The 15,380-nt window shown below is 56.0% G+C and overlaps 1 protein-coding gene across 11 annotated transcripts in view; it reads left to right on the forward strand.

Annotated features, from left to right (window-relative positions):
* Positions 1 to 15,067, forward strand: part of CRHR2 (corticotropin releasing hormone receptor 2) — a 44,707-nt gene extending 29,640 nt beyond the window's left edge. For 2 of the 11 annotated variants that reach the window (XM_030857462.2, XM_030857463.2), the window contains 10 exons: positions 597 to 682; positions 2,091 to 2,200; positions 2,594 to 2,711; positions 4,550 to 4,703; positions 5,233 to 5,293; positions 6,489 to 6,561; positions 11,368 to 11,453; positions 11,626 to 11,761; positions 12,190 to 12,231; positions 13,422 to 15,067. In XM_030857462.2, coding sequence (XP_030713322.1) covers positions 597 to 682; positions 2,091 to 2,200; positions 2,594 to 2,711; positions 4,550 to 4,703; positions 5,233 to 5,293; positions 6,489 to 6,561; positions 11,368 to 11,453; positions 11,626 to 11,761; positions 12,190 to 12,231; positions 13,422 to 13,562 — 1,007 coding nt within the window. In that variant the 3' untranslated portion in view covers positions 13,563 to 15,067. The remainder of the gene's footprint in view (positions 1 to 596; positions 683 to 2,090; positions 2,201 to 2,593; positions 2,712 to 4,549; positions 4,704 to 5,232; positions 5,294 to 6,488; positions 6,562 to 11,367; positions 11,454 to 11,625; positions 11,762 to 12,189; positions 12,232 to 13,421) is intronic. The other 9 variants (XM_060305455.1, XM_060305461.1, XM_060305460.1 and 6 more) reach the window with 7 other exon arrangements.
* The last annotated feature ends 313 nt before the right edge of the window (positions 15,068 to 15,380 follow it).

The following is a 15,380-nucleotide window of genomic DNA, read 5'->3' on the forward strand; positions in this document are numbered from 1 at the left end:
TCTGGGTTTGAATCTTCTCATCTTTGTATCCTTGGCAAGCTGCTTGATCTCCCTGTGCCTCAGTTTTCTCATCTGTAAAATGGGTTAATCTCAGTACCTACTCCATGGGGTTGCCTGAGGATTGCATGGACGAGTGTAAACAAAGCAGTTAGAAGAGGACCTGGTACAGGGCAAACACCTGCTGTAGAAATAGTGACTATGGTGAAAGTGGAAGTGCTGATACTGGTGGGAAAACTATGGATCTCAGGAGCATAAAATGATTGCGATTAGGATGGAAACTCTTTGGCATGCTGAAAGCAGTGAATGTTCAGCCATATCCCAGGGCTCACGGTGGGGTTCAGTTTCAAACAAAATTAAAGCGAGTGTACAAAATGCTAGTCAAAATTGTATCAGAAATGGGTTTTATCATGCCTTTTAGCTACCATGAGTGGTAAGGCTTTTGTGCACTTTTCACATGAATGACTTTCACGTGAACGTTCAGACGTGTTTCCCGGCCTAGAGAGGCTGAGACATAGGGACCTTATCCTGTGGGCACTAGGGAGCCAGGGAGTGTTCTTGAGGAGGGGAGTGACCCGCCTCTTGGTGCATGTTTGTAGGGAATGCCTACCGAGAGTGCTTGGAGAACGGGACCTGGGCCTCACGGATCAACTACTCACAGTGTCAGCCCATTTTGGACGATAAGGTGAGTGGCTCCCACCTGCCTCACCCCTGGTCCTGTACAGGTAGTAGGACTCAGAGCACAGAGGATGCCAAGGGTGGCAGAACCAGTCCTGTGTCACCCACCCACCCCTTTCTTGCACCTCTTGCCACCACTCTATGCCCCCTGCCCTGTGAGAAGGGGACGTGGAGGCTCACCTTCAGGAGAGCTCAGCTGGTGGAGGACACCAGCAAGGTGGCACATGGCACGAGAAGGGGATGACCCTGTAACCAGTGCCCCGACATCTAACAGGCAGTGTGACTTCCTTCCTCCTCTGGACCTCAGTTTCCCCGTGTGGCATTCTGATTCTAAGACTCCACGTGGAAACAAGTGCAGCCCCCAGAAGGGCAGTCCCCACGGGAAGCTGGGTCCCACTCCGACCTCACCAGCCCCCCTTGCTCTGGTGCTGGATTCCGTGTTATCTGCGGTGCCAGCCTCCTTCCTCTTGAAGCTTCGCCTCGTTCCTGACCCCAAATGATACATCCCACCCCATCCCTCTCCTCCTTTGCCCATTACGGCCCCCAGTGGGGCTGAAACTTTTCCTCAAAAGAAGTCCAAGTTCAGAGGAAAAACATTTGTCTGCCCTGAGAAAGTGATTCTACAGAATGCGAGCCAAAGGGGTCTGCAGTGAGGGCCACAAGAGTGACAAGTGGGATGGGCCATAAAGGAGAGAAAGAGGTCCCCTCCTGCCCTCTGCCGTCACCTCTTCGTCTCACAGCCCCTCTGAGCAGTGGCAAACCAAAGCGGTGTGGGGTGGCGGGATAGTCTGCCCTGGCAGGAAGGAGTATTTTATCATTGCCTCTGTTCAGAATTGCCAGCACGTGGTGATAATAAAAAGCAGACTGATTTTATTTGGTCTTAATATTGCTCTTAAAATCTCTACAGATAAGGTACCCCCTCACTGCTGCACCCCGGGCAGACTGATCCCAAGGCACCCCCAGACCTGCCATAGGTCGCTGCTTCTGAGACAGGAGGACAGGTTGGCTCCATTGTACAGATATCAAAACTGAGTCCCAGAGATATAAATCAATACACCTTCAGTTGCTCAGCCCGTTAGGGTGTGAGCTGAAATGAAACACAGGTGTAGCAACTCCCATTCCAGAATTAAAAAGAAAATAGGTTCTACATGCCCATATCTCTGGCATAACTCAGAATACACTGTGCTCAGATCTGCCCTCCAACTGCACAGGGGACACCTGACCACAGCCATTTATACCAAGAGCCACGCAGGGCCGACAGGAGAGAGCTCTGGGTGCCAGGTGTGGTGGTGACACTTGGAGCCTCTTCTGCCCCCAGGGTCAGGACGCACAGGGTGGCCATTGCTAGAGTGCCTGGCCCCACCCTCCACATGCCCCAAGCCTCTGTCTGCCCGTGTGTCTGTCTGTGTGTCCAGCAGAGGAAGTATGACCTGCACTACCGCGTCGCGCTCATTATCAACTACCTGGGCCACTGCGTGTCTGTGGCAGCCCTCGTGGCTGCCTTCCTGCTTTTCCTGGCCCTGCGGTGAGTCCACCCCGCCCCTGCTTTTTCTCTGCCCTCCTCCCACGGCACCCCTTCACCTCACCCATTCTTAGCTCCTCTCCGGGGTCCCTGGAGCCAACGGACAAAAGGGGCTTGGGGAGGTGCCTGGGCACTGACCGCTGGCGGGCATGCAGGAGGCAAAAAGGGAACCAGCTCTGGAAGACCCAACCGTGGTCACCGCGAATGGGAATTTGGTTCCTGGTGCAGCCCTGCCTTCACCCCAGGCTGAGTCTCTCCCTTGCCTGAGGAGGGGGTGGCAGGGGGCGCAGGCCTAGCTGCCCCATGACGCCAGCTGCCCCCTGCCCCCCGCCCCAGCTGAGCTCTGAGCCCAGGTGCAGCCTGTCCCTGCTGATCCCTGCCCCGGTCGTCCCGCAGGAGCATCCGCTGTCTGCGGAACGTGATTCACTGGAATCTCATCACCACATTCATCCTGCGAAATGTCACATGGTTCCTGCTGCAGCTCATCGACCACGAAGTGCATGAGAGCAATGAGGTCTCTGGGTAGAGGTTTGGGGCCGGACCTGGGGGACTCTGGGCTCTGGGGGCCCCCATCTCTCTTGCCCAGTCCTCGCGTGCAGACCCGAACCTGAGCTCACCTGCACCCATTCATTGTCCCTCCAGAGCCAGGGGTGGGGGAATGGGGCTCCAGGCCGGGGTCTGGGGAGCAGCACAGACCTGACAGCAGGCTTTGGGTTATCCCCGTCTTGTGACTTTAGCACCTCCCAGAGATTCCTTAGAGAAAAGGAGGCTGAAATTCACCTCTATTGAGCTTTAGAGCAATTCATTCCAATGAGAGACCTGTAGGGATTTCGCCCCCATTATACAGACATGGAAACTGAGGCTCGGGGAGGTTAGATGACACTGTAATGATGCCTCTACATCTGGGCCACCAGGACCTTGAGCAGCCAGCACGTTAGCTGCCCACGGTGGATTTGTGTCAACCACTGTAGTACTGTGTCCACGTCGTAAAACCAGAGCCCAGCGTGGAGCCGTGCGCGGAGCTCTTTGGCCCACCGTTAGAGACTGCGCAATACATCGTCTCTGGATGGCTAGACCTGAGCACACACCCAGCCTGGCTTGACGCCTCACTTGGCCCCATGCTGAGCCCTGCCTCAGCACCAGTGGAATTCAGTCAGTTTGGGGTGCCCTGCAGCCCCATGTTGGCTTGTACTGACAAGGCATCGTTAACTCGGAGGAAAAACAAGACTGGGAGGAGGGGACCTTTCGCATTCCGCCTCAGCAGGACTTTCTCAGAACAGAGGAGACAGGTGGCCGCATGGGGCCCGAGATCAGGGCTGGGACCATGGAGGAAAGTCACTGGCTGTGATCAGCTCAGCTGATTGATCGTCTGACAGCCCAGCTGTTAGAGCCGGACAGAGAGGCGCTGAGCTGTCCAAGAGGACAGTCAGCTCCCCATCACAGGGCTCCTCTAACCACCAATCCCCACATCCTCAGCTCTGAGGGTGCCCTGGTGACGAATCCCTGGGGAAGATGGCCAGGTAGGGTCAGTTGAGAAGAGCTCTGGCCTGAGGCCAGACCTGGCCGTGGCCCAAGGTGGCTCTGGGCAGGCTTGTCCCCCGAGGGAGGGGTAGTAACCGTGCTCAGAAGGACAGGGACAGATTCCCCTCCGCTGAGAAGGCAAATGGCACCAATTCATTTCTTGGCTCCTGCCTTTGCCACCTCCATCTTCTTGAACCAACCTGCAAGATGGGATTATTCTTTTCTCTGCAGCACGATGAGGTTCAGAGAGGTATGGCCAGTTGCCCGAGGTCCTGGTGTAAGGAAGTCTCCCTCCGGAGACGGCAGAGATGACACTAAGCCCAGAATCTCCTAAACCCAGAGATTTGGGAGGGTCACCTCCACCGCTGCAGCTCACCTTCACAGACCCTGTACTAGTTCAATAACAATTTTCTTCTAATTGACTCGCTATTTTTTTTCTACATGAAATTTCATAGTCCATCCCGAAACGGAAACCAGTCTGACTCGCTGTGAAGTGAAGGTGACCCTCAAAAAAAAGTGACGGTGAAACACGACAGTGCTGTTCAGTTCTAGCCTCTCCCTGCAAAGATCTCAGAGTCAGACTCCCTCTTTCTTTTATGAAAAAGGAGATTAGAAAACACTGGTGAGAAGTCAGACCCCCTGGTACCAGGGGAGCCTGGCACTTTCTGGAAAATGTGGAAGAGAAAGGATGAAGCTTCCCAGAATGAGGTTCAAGGGTGTTTAATGCCATGTCCATGACTCAACTCAAACGACCTCCCCTCCATCAGCGCCCAAGCTGTGCACTTGGGCCTGGGCCCCAGGCAGCCACTGACTGCTGCCTGCCCTGTGCAGGTCTGGTGCCGCTGCATCACCACCAGCTTCAACTACTTCGTGGTGACTAACTTCTTCTGGATGTTCGTGGAGGGCTGCTACCTGCACACGGCCATCGTCATGACCTACTCCACCGATCGCCTGCGCAAGCGGCTCTTCCTCTTCATTGGATGGTGTGAGGGTCCTGGGGGGACCTGCAGGGTCTAGTGGGGAGAGGGTACTGCTGACAGGGTCACCTCCCTTCATCTTGGGTCCAAGGACCGGATCACATTCCTGTCTACCATCCCCAGGACAGTCCGAGGATGCAGCCACTCCCCTCCATGCTGGAGAGGAAGAAGCAAATAGTCCCTCTGAAAGGACAGTCCACAAATAGCCTTCCTCTTCTTGCCTGGAATGGCCAATCCAAAGACCTTTGTCTCTGGCTTCAAAAGAAAAGCTGGCCAGCTCCACTTCTCTATCAAAAAATCTCAGAAAATCACGCTGTCCCCTCATCTCTCTGACCTGCTTGGAGGGGATGGCTGAGAGGGAGGGAGGGATGGGGGCAGGGGTCTAGGGACAGGGCCCCTCAAGGGCATGGATGGCCTGCAGTTAGATGATTGGAAACAAGATCCTAGCCCTTTGTGGTTCCTCCCCACACTGTGTTCTACAAGAGGGGCTCCTGACCATCTGTCTGTCCACTGCAGCTGTGTCTGTCCTTCTTTCAGGCATCCCCTGCCCCATCATCATCGCCTGGGCCATTGGCAAACTCTACTATGAGAATGAACAGTAAGTAAGGACGGGCCAGCCATGGGGCTCAGAGGGATGTTAGGACAGGTCAGCCACGGGGCAAGAATTGCAGCCACGCCAGGACAGTTCACTTTTCCATTGTCCTTAAATTGAGTGTTCCGTGCTGGGACCCTCTCTGCACCAGAGACTTTGAAATACTCAGCCTCGGCCCAGATGATGGCAATTCTGGCTGCAGGTCAGCCAGGGAACGGCGGGGAAGTTGGGTGCCACCAGCTGAGAAAAGGGGGGACAGAGGAACGTCAGTATCTGTATACAAATATTCAAGGGGTCTCTGAGGATGGAGGGAGCAGATGGGATCTGGGGGCAGGGGGTAGGAATGGCGTGGGTTCTGAGAGCTCAACATTAGGAAGAGCTCCTAACGATAAAAGCTGCCCAAGAGTGAGAGGGCTGCCTTGAGAGGTAGTGAGCTTCCCATCAAAGCGGGTGTTTAAGCAAAGAAAAGTAAAAAAACAGTGCTGGGAGGCTGCAGGGGAGAATCCTGCCTGAGGCAATGTGCACTGGATGACCTCTGAAGTTGCAGAAGACACAGAATTTCCTGAACTCTGTGGGGCCCTTTCTGAGGTCCAGTAGGAGTTGCTGGCAGAGCCAGACTGGGTCCTGGGCCAGCCCTTCCTCCAGACCCTGAAGCTTCTTCACCCCCAGCATCCCCAAAGAATAACCAAGCCTCTAACAGGAGCAAGCTTCCTTCCCTGGGTGAATGAGGCCAGGGATCGGGCTAGGAGAAGGCTCCTGCCTCCACATCTGCTGCTTTGTGCGTCTGAGTGCCTGGCACAAGGAGAGGCGGGTTCCAAGCAATGCGGGAACAGGTGGTACAGGCAGTTGGGCCCTGGCCAGCGACGGGGAGCCCAGCTCTCCTTTCATGGGCCTCCTGCATGTCCAGCCCTGGGCCCAGCATCCTGGGATGGGATGAGGGAGCAAGGAGAAGGAGGAGGAGACCCAGGACCTGCCTCAGTCTGCCTGGGGAGACCAGACCCTCCATGTAGGGCAAAAGGCAGCCCAGGTATGAGCCAGGGTGGTCAGTGGGGCTGGGGCTGTCCACCCAGGCTTCGGGGGAAGGAACAGCCATGGAGATTGGATCTCAGAAAGAGTCAAGACAGAGGACCCTGGCCCCGAGGCTGCAGTGGTCCCCAGGCTGTGGTTCAGCAGGCCACTTACAGCCACTCCATCTTTGCAGGTGCTGGTTTGGCAAGGAGCCCGGCGACCTGGTGGACTACATCTACCAGGGCCCCATCATCCTCGTGCTCTTGGTAGGTCCTCAGTGGGAAGTGGGACAGGGCTGGGCACCAGGAGGACAGCAGAGGACCCACCCAGCAGAGATGCTGGGGAGGGACAGGGTCTGGATCGGCCCCCCCGCACACACTCTGTACGCACCACCCCGCTGCCTGGCATCCCGCTCCCAGCTCTCCCTTCCTCGCGCTCCACGCCCTGATGCAGCCCTCTCCCCTCTCTGGCCCTCAGGTTCTGGGCAGAGAAAATCCGACTGGCAGATTTCTAATGCCTCCGACATCTGACATCCCCTTGCCAGGTACAAGCCAGGCAAGGAGGGCAGCTGGTGGCAAGAGAAGGGTCCGCGGGATTCTGTTCAGCTCAGACCTACTCTCCCTCTACCCGCAGCGACCCCCTCCAGGGCCCAGCCCACCGCCCCCAGCCTGGAGCAGTGGGACAAAGGAAGCATAACGAGCAATTATTCCTCATCCAGCTCCCCGCCCTTTGCCAAATGTATTAACATCTAAGGTATAATTGCTGCCAGGTATGTAAACCACAACGAGCTTTAATTAAGGTAGATTTTAAGTAGAGGCTGCATTCTGCAAAAAAAAAAAGAACCCATTATATATCATATGCTAAAAAAAATAGACATACAAAAAAGCCCCATAAGAAACTGGCATTTACATAAGACTTATTTCAGGCTTGTTAATTTCAGGCTCCTTAAAGGGCCACCTGCTCCCAGTGCACGATGCTTGAGAGAGCACCACCCCCTTGCACACAGCAGGTGCCTAATGGGGGTTTCTTTGGTCTACCTTGGAGACAATGACTGTTTATCTCTTTTTATTTCCTTACTCTCCTCCTTTTTGTAATTTCCTCAGGGATTCATTTGACCCCCCATCTTTGGAGTGTCCTTGATGTATACGAATCGGAGATGACTAGGAAGGTTTTTTACCCACTGCCTGAAATTCCACCCTCAGGGCTCCATTCATTTCAGAGATAGAAGCCAGTCCTTGTCAGCCGTCAGAAGGGGGAATCATTGTCCTTGGAGTCCTAGCTGCAATGAGTCACTGATGCCCTCCTCCACCAGTGTGAGCGGAAAGGCTGGCTTGGGTGGGAAGCGAGCCCCCTCTGCAAAGATGTTGGACAGCAGTGAGGAAATGAACAGAGAAGGGGGACAGGCTTGGAAGGCACAGTGACAATACCCAACTCCCACCTCCTCTCCATGCCCCCTTCTCCGGTTCCACCCTCACCAAGAGCCCCGTGCTTGTCTTTCGCTTTGGACCCAGCCCACACCCAGCTATATGCATGGACAGGGCTTCCAGGTTCCAAGCTCAGCCCTTCCAGAAGCTCTATCTTCATTACTTCCGATCCTCACATCCTCGATGCCTGGAAGTAGGGATGATGCTCCCCGTTTCACAAATGAAGAACCTGGGAGGTGAAACAGCTGCTCAAGGTCATCACTAATAGTTAGCTGAGCTGAGACTGGAGGGCAGGTTACCCACCACCTCCCGCCATCCCTTCCTTTGGATACCCTGCCACCCCTGGCCTCCCCCAGCAGTCCACAGCTGTCTGAGAGACCCGTGCTCATTTCTGGGTTCTGGGAAGTGAGTTGGCTGGTTGGGTTTGCAGGAGGCTGTTGTCACTGTTGATGGCGTGGGAAAGGCATGAGCTCAGTGCTTTCCATGAGTATTTGAACCTGTGCCAACCTTCCCAGATGGGCTCCATGGCTATCCCCACTGGACGGACAAGGAAGCAGAAGCTCAGAAACGTTAATTAAGTCATTTGCCCAAGGCCACGCAGATGCCAATCGGAATAGCTGGAATTAGAGCCATGCGACAAGGACTTGGTGGGAGGTGGTTCCAGGAAACACAACGAGGGGTGGGAGTAGAGGACAAGGAAGGGAGGAAACCGATAAACGTTAAGTGATAAGCAGGCTTCCATGGGGCAACACGTAGAAGAGTCTCAGAATTGACCCCTGGTCGGGAAGCAGGGTTACTTACCCATATGCTTCATGCCCCATCCGTGGAGGTTGCCCTGGAGACCTTGAATCCCCACATTTCCACCTACCCTCTCCCCATTTTCAGGCTGAGCTAGCTCTCCTGGCACCAGAGAAAGCCCCAAGCTGAGAACTGTCCCCTGCAGCTACAGGTGAATGGTGTGTGGCACGTGAGGTCTGTCCGGTGAAAGCCTTGCCTCTTTGTTCCGTGGGTGGTGTCTTCCTCAGCAATATCCCGGCCGCCCCTATTCCAAATGGAGATCCCAGGGCCTCCACCTGCCACTGGGGATCTCGGGGGTGTGTCCAAGAGCGGCATTTGGAACAAGCGCCTTTGATGTGCATACTCTAGTGGGAGAACCCTGGTGTCCAGGGGCCTTGTGAGCAGGGATGTGAGTTGTCTGGGCTTTCTCTGTGGCCCAGCCAGGGCCCTGAACGCAGTAGGACTCAGGACTTGGGCCTCTGAGACTCACTAGGCTCCACAGATCCAGGTGGACAAGCAGGCTGGCTATGTTGCTGGGCTTGGTGAATGTGCGCTACAAGGAGCTGCGATGTGATGGCAGCACCCCAATACCCAGAGCTGGAGGGGAGCAGAGGACACCCCCAAGGGCTGGGACTACCTCTCCCAGCCTGGGTTTAAAGGACAGAAGGAACCGTGTCTGAAGCCAAGGAGGAAGAGATGTCAGTCCCCCTTCCTCCCTCCCTGCCTGCCTCTGCACATGCGCAGACAGGGAGGGTTTGGAAACCAGGTGGGAGGGCAGTGTCAGCGGCTCCCTGGGGAAGGGAGGAAGGTGCCTGCAGTGAAGTGAGGTGGAGAAGATGTTGTAAAGGGGGAAGCTGGGAACCAAGCCCAAAAGGAAAGAGTGACTTTGGGGCTGCACAGACCAGCCTGAGGTGGGGTGTAGGCAGCATCACCAGCTCCTGCCTAGGGTGAGCAGAGGGCATAAGGCCTTGTCTCCCAGACCCTCCCCACCAGCCCCTGTCCCTGCTCTTGCCTCAGCACATGGAACAGCGCCCTGTAGCCCAGAGGTGCTCAGCAATTGCTTATTGACTAGATGGATGGGTGGTTGGATGGTTAGTGGATGTATGTACGTTACCTGTTGAATAAGTGGGTGAGTGGGTGTGTGGGTAGATAAACTGATGAATGGAATGTTGAGTAGATATTTAGATGGATGGATGAATGTTACATGTTAAATAAGTGGGTGGGAGGGTGGGTGGATAAAATAATGAATGGATGGTTGAGTAATATTTGGATGGATTAACGGATGGAGGGATAGATGGATAAGAGTGGGTGGATAACTGAGTGAATTGCTTAGTGGGTTTATGGACGATTAGTGAATAAGATTTAATGCAGGGAAATGTGGAAGAAATGAGAATATATTTTGAGTCCAACAACCTCTGTTCTCACAGAAGTCATGAAGAATCGGAAAAGGTCAAGTATTTTGTATCACTTGTGTGAGAAAATTAGGATCGGCCTATGTGTTAAAGTGACCTCACGATCCAAGGGCATAGACCAGAAACCCAGGAGCTGGAAGTTAGACAGGCCTTAGGAGGAAGCAAGGTGCGGTAGGCCATGGGCAGCCCTGGCTGAACGCTTCCACCACCCCTCGCCCTGGGTTCACCAGGCTGTGCCACTGTGGGCACTGGAACAGCAGGCCGTGGCTGAGGAGGGAGCCCCCAGGGCCCCAGAGTAGCCTCAAGCTTAGGGGTGATCCAGAGGCCACAGGGCTGTGTGTCCCGTGGTGTCTGCCTGTGTCCCCAAGCCTCAGAGCTTAGGAGGCTCCAGAAATGACGGAATCTCAGGACCAGGACTTGGGAGGGGGTGTGTGTGTATAAACACACGCACATACTCAGACATGTGCACACACACGAGCCAGCAGACACCCCTGGGCTAATACGTATCTCCTTCTGACCCATGGGTACTTTCCTGTGCGAGGTCCCCAGGGTGTTAGGCATACAACACTCACTTCCCTGTCTACTCGCACTTGGAGATGGATGAAGAGAGACACGGGTGTGTCCATGTCCCCAGGTCCACACTCACACAGGAACACACCAAGGCAAACACACAAGCACAGAGCACAGACCCACGGGGAGCATGGAGAAGGCAGCACACAGGCACACAGACAAGCCGACACGGGTTAACAGGACACTTGCACACCCGCAGAGACCACCACATGCAGCACAGGGCTGCCCCGGGAAGCCACACGGGCAGGTCCCGGGGAGAGGCTGGGAGCGGCAGGCTCCGATGCTGAGAGAAGGCTCAGAATGAAGATAAGTGAGGCCCTTCCAGGAGCCAACTGCTGGAGTCAGCCCAGCAGCCTGTTCATCTCCATTGCCTCAGGCGTGTCTGCGAAGAATCTAGAGTTTTCCTGGGTGCAGGGGACGAATGGTGAGAGATTAATCACTCCTCCCAGCAACCGAGTTATTAATCACTCCATCTGGCCGGGTCTGCTCCACCAGGGCAGGACTGTCCTGTGTCCAAAGGGCCTCAGGGAGACCCTCAGTTGACAAGTGGGGGCCCTGCAGCAGCGGGGGCGGGCCGGGCAGAGCTCTGGGCACTTCAGGAAGGAGTGACCTTTGTGCCCTTGTGCACTGCCTCCAAGGCTGCTTTTCCTCCCTCGGGTCAGGGTGTGGAGAAGCAGGCTCTGGAGTCCTCAGGTGACAGGGGACCCGGCAAGTGGGGTACCTGCCTGCCCTGGGGAGGGAGGAGCAGAGGTCTTGGGACCCCAGGCAGGTGCTGGGGTGAGTGGGTTGGGCCGTGGATTCTCAGTGGGTTACAGGGGAGGTGGTCGCCTCTCCTCTCATCCCCACCGCGTGGTCCTTCCTTTTTCCCTCTCTGCCCCCGTCCCTCCAGATCAATTTTGTATTTCTGTTCAACATCGTCAGGATCCTAATGACGAAGTTACGAGCATCCACCACGTCAGAGACGATCCAGTACAGGTGAGTGATGGGTGCCTTGACCCTCAGCGGGGGAGGAGTGAGGAGGCCATCTGGGCCATCCCCCTGCCTCTGGGTGGGGCCCTCGCTCAGGCTCCCAGAAGAGACGCCAGCGAGTGAGGCCCCACGTGCCTCAGGGGCTCAGATGGGTCTTGTCACCCTTCCCCCTCTCCAGGAAGGCGGTGAAGGCCACCCTGGTTCTCTTGCCCCTTCTGGGCGTCACCTACATGCTCTTCTTCGTCAGCCCTGGGGAGGACGAGCTGTCACAGATCGTGTTCATCTATTTCAACTCCTTCCTGCAGTCATTCCAGGTGGGGCACGTAGTGGGATGCGGCCACAGAGAGCGCCCCTGACCTGGCGCGCTCAGGCACCCGTGCCCTCGCTGGCTTGGTTTAGTTCGTATGCACTGAAATACAAGCGCGTGCACATCCTGAACCCAGGCCCTGGCGCCGTCACTCCCACCCCAGGGCCCAGGTGGGCCCACCCCTGACTGGGTCAGGGTCACCCTAGCCTGCACCTCCTGCCGGCCCGGCCCCTGCTCTGAGGACTCATGGCAGCCTGTCACTCGCAGTGGACCCCGGTACACCTGCTCCACGATGGGGGTGCCTACCCAGCTCTGAGCCTCCGGGGTCCCGAGTCAGAGTGTTCCCCCAGTCATCCTGTCCCCTCTCCACCCCCCGACCCCCCAGTCAGAGTGGCTCCCTGAGCAGGTCACTGACGTCTCCCTCTTCCTTCCCAGGGTTTCTTTGTGTCCGTCTTCTACTGCTTCTTCAACGGAGAGGTATGACACCAGGCCCGGGAGGCCTGTCCTCAGACCCCACTCCAGGGAAGTTCGAGGGGAGCCCCCCAGCCTTTTGGGCATCCTTGGCTCTGCTCAGCTCTGCTCTGGAGAAGGGAGGGGAAGTCTGGAGAAACCACCCAGCTTTGGGGAGACAGGAATCCTGCCTGAGGGACTCCAACCAGTTTAGAAGGTTGACTCTGCAGGTCAGAAACGATATACCGACTCTCTCATTGCACTCGGAGAGCTGGGTGGGCAGGAGCCCAGGCCACAGGGGCTCACAGAAGAAGGAAGCCAGAACACAGGTGATGACAGGAGAGCGCTTTCCAGGAGCAAGTCAGGTGTGAGCCGTGCATCCAGGCCTTTATGGACCCAGGGAGCAGAAAGACACCAGCGCGTCCTTTCCTGTCCCCTGCCGCCGCAGGGAAGGCCACACGCCTGTGGGTGGGCTCCAGGGAGCCAGGCTCTGGTGAAACTTGGTTAGCTTACAAGGCCCAGAATCCCAGCGCGGCGGACTTGGGGGAGATGTTCGCTCAGGCCTGTGGTGGGTGAGGACACACAGTGGGTGCTGGGGCAAAGAGCAGACACCCTCCCAGGGCCCGAGAGCTTCCAGACACCCCAGAGGAGTGCCAGTGCCATCCTGAGGCCTCTTCACCTGCCCGTGCACAGGGCAATGGTGGGGTCTGCATGCCTGGGTCTCTGTCAGTTAAAGCAGACCCCAGATAGGAAAGTCCAACAGTGGAGACCGGCACGTGCTGGAGGGCAGGGAGAGAAGGAGCCATAAAGCAAGCAAACAATGCTTACGGAACAGTTATTCTGTTCAACCATGTGCCAGGCTAGCCTGTGGGGGACATGATCCAGTTTGCAGAAAAACTTCTTCCATTGCAATACAAATGAGAATAGAACAGCACCAGTGACGGTCGGGTCTTGAAATGACTAGCTCTCCATCTCAGCTGCGTGCTGTGGTAAGCAATGCAGGTCTTTCAGGAGGTAGAAGAGGTCAGGGCTGCAGAGGAGGTGAGAAGGACCCTGCTTTTGGGAACAGCCGGTCTCTGGATGTGAGGCTGGCAGTCAGGGGGGCCGCCCCAGCCTCCCTTGGTGGCCCTGCAAGGGGCAGGGAGCAGGGGAGAGGACCGGCCGGGACCCAGGATTGGCCTCCACAGGCCCAGTTGAGCCGCCTCCTAACCCCGCAGGTGCGCTCGGCTGTGAAGAAGAAGTGGCACCGCTGGCAGGACCGTCACTCCCTCCGAGTCCCCGGGGCCCGGGCCGTGTCCATCCCCACGTCACCCACGCGGGTCAGCTTCCACAGCATCAAGCAGACGGCCGCTGTATGACCCTCAGTACCCTCACCTCGCCCATCACTCCACCATCGGGACAGCCTCTCCACCCTCCTCCAGCACCTTTCTCTGGGTTCTCCTGGCTGCGCAGGCTCTGATGGGGGCAGAGGGAGGGGGGAGACCAGCTCTCCAGGCCGGCAGGAGGGAGGCTATGCAGCAGCACTAGGGGCTCTCAGGAACCAGAGCCAGCTGGACCCCAAGTCTCAGTGCGAGAGGGAGCTGAGCCGGGAAGTCACGGGAACCCCCGGAGGAGAGCGGGTCACAGGGCTTCAGGCATTGCCCACACCAGCCTCTCTGGCTGGATCCTCACTGTCGCCCTGTTCACAGATGAGGAAACTGAGGCCCAGAGCCAGGGAGGGCCTGCCCAAGTCACACAGCTAGTTCATGACAGACCTGGGGCTCCTTTGCCCCACTCATGGCAAGGGTCTTCCCACCAGCGGCGGGGTGATGGTTGGTCCCACCCCCTGCCTTCTGCCTCTAAGTTCTGTGGCGCCCTCTGCAGTTGGAGGGAGGCACAGCAGCTGGAGTAAGATTCATTCCACTGGCTTCGTCCCTGGGACTCTCACTTAGAGAAGCCTCACCTATACCCCATCCTCCTGCCCCTCGGACCCTTGGAAGGATGCTGCCTCCTTTCCTGAGAGTCCTCTTCTCAGCCTAGTCCACCGATTCAGGGCCTTGGGGAGGGGCAGGTGGGGAGGAAGAGGTTGCCAGGGCAGCCGTACACGCTTAGACCAACCAGATACAGGGTGTAGGACGAAACGGGGAGGAGACACGTGGGGGACGACAGGCTGGGAGAAGGAGTAGGGTAGGAATAGCAGAAACCAAAGTACGTCTTTGGTGACTGGAACGAATCCCTCAGCCCACACCTGAGACTGGGCTTCGGCCTCCCCTTCAGAAACAACATCTCCACTGTCTGTGAAATAAACTGTGCCTCTGTGGAAACACGGCCTCCCCTCAGGTTTGAAGGCGTGCTGTGGGCCAGGGGCGGTGGGCTGGGTCCATCATCATTTGCAGAGACTCTCGCCCTGGCCTGGGGCCGGTTCTCCCTCTCCACCTGTGCCTGCAGGTCTGTCCCTTATCGTTTGCCCAGGCCAATAGCTGCCCCTCCTCTCCAGCTGAAGGCAGTTTAATTCAGCGTGAAGGAGAGACCTAGCTCCCCAAGCAGGCCATGGCCTGTTCCTGTTCTGGAATCTGGAGGGAAGTGTAGAGCAGCTCCCCTCCCCCCCACTGCAGTCTGCGTGAGCCACAACCAGGGCCATCTCCATCCTGGCCTCCATCCACCCTTCCCTCCAGGAGAAGGTGGGAGTCAAGGGGCCAGAGGAGCCATCAGGCTGGGGTTCAAAAGGGCTTTTGCTCTAGGTATGCCCCTCCCCCATTTTTTTGAAATTATGTGTCCCATCTTGCACAGTTTTAAGTTGACATCTAATATTTTTCACATAAGTTTTAAAACTTGTGAGGGATGTGATTTCTGGCATTTGGTAAATATTTACATTTTAAAATAAAACTGCCCCAACCCTTTAAAGTACATCTTATGAAATCCAAACGCAGCAGTGATTTCATACTCTCATCTATTTCAAAACAAAAAAAAAACAAAACCCACAACCTGCTCTTCTTTAACAGTTGGAAATTCTAGGTTGTTCCTTTTCTCTTTGAACCTATGTTTTCACTCCATTCCCCCTACAGAATTGTTTTTGCTAATGCAGCACTTTTTACCGTTGCAAGTTTTTTATCGCTCACCTTATCATACTTCTCTGCCACAAATATATATTTAGAAATCGGAATTGAAATAATTTCCTGCGACCAAAGTTTCTAAGA

This window comes from Globicephala melas, chromosome 9, assembly GCF_963455315.2.
Source record: "Globicephala melas chromosome 9, mGloMel1.2, whole genome shotgun sequence".
Lineage (NCBI taxonomy): Eukaryota > Metazoa > Chordata > Mammalia > Artiodactyla > Delphinidae > Globicephala > Globicephala melas.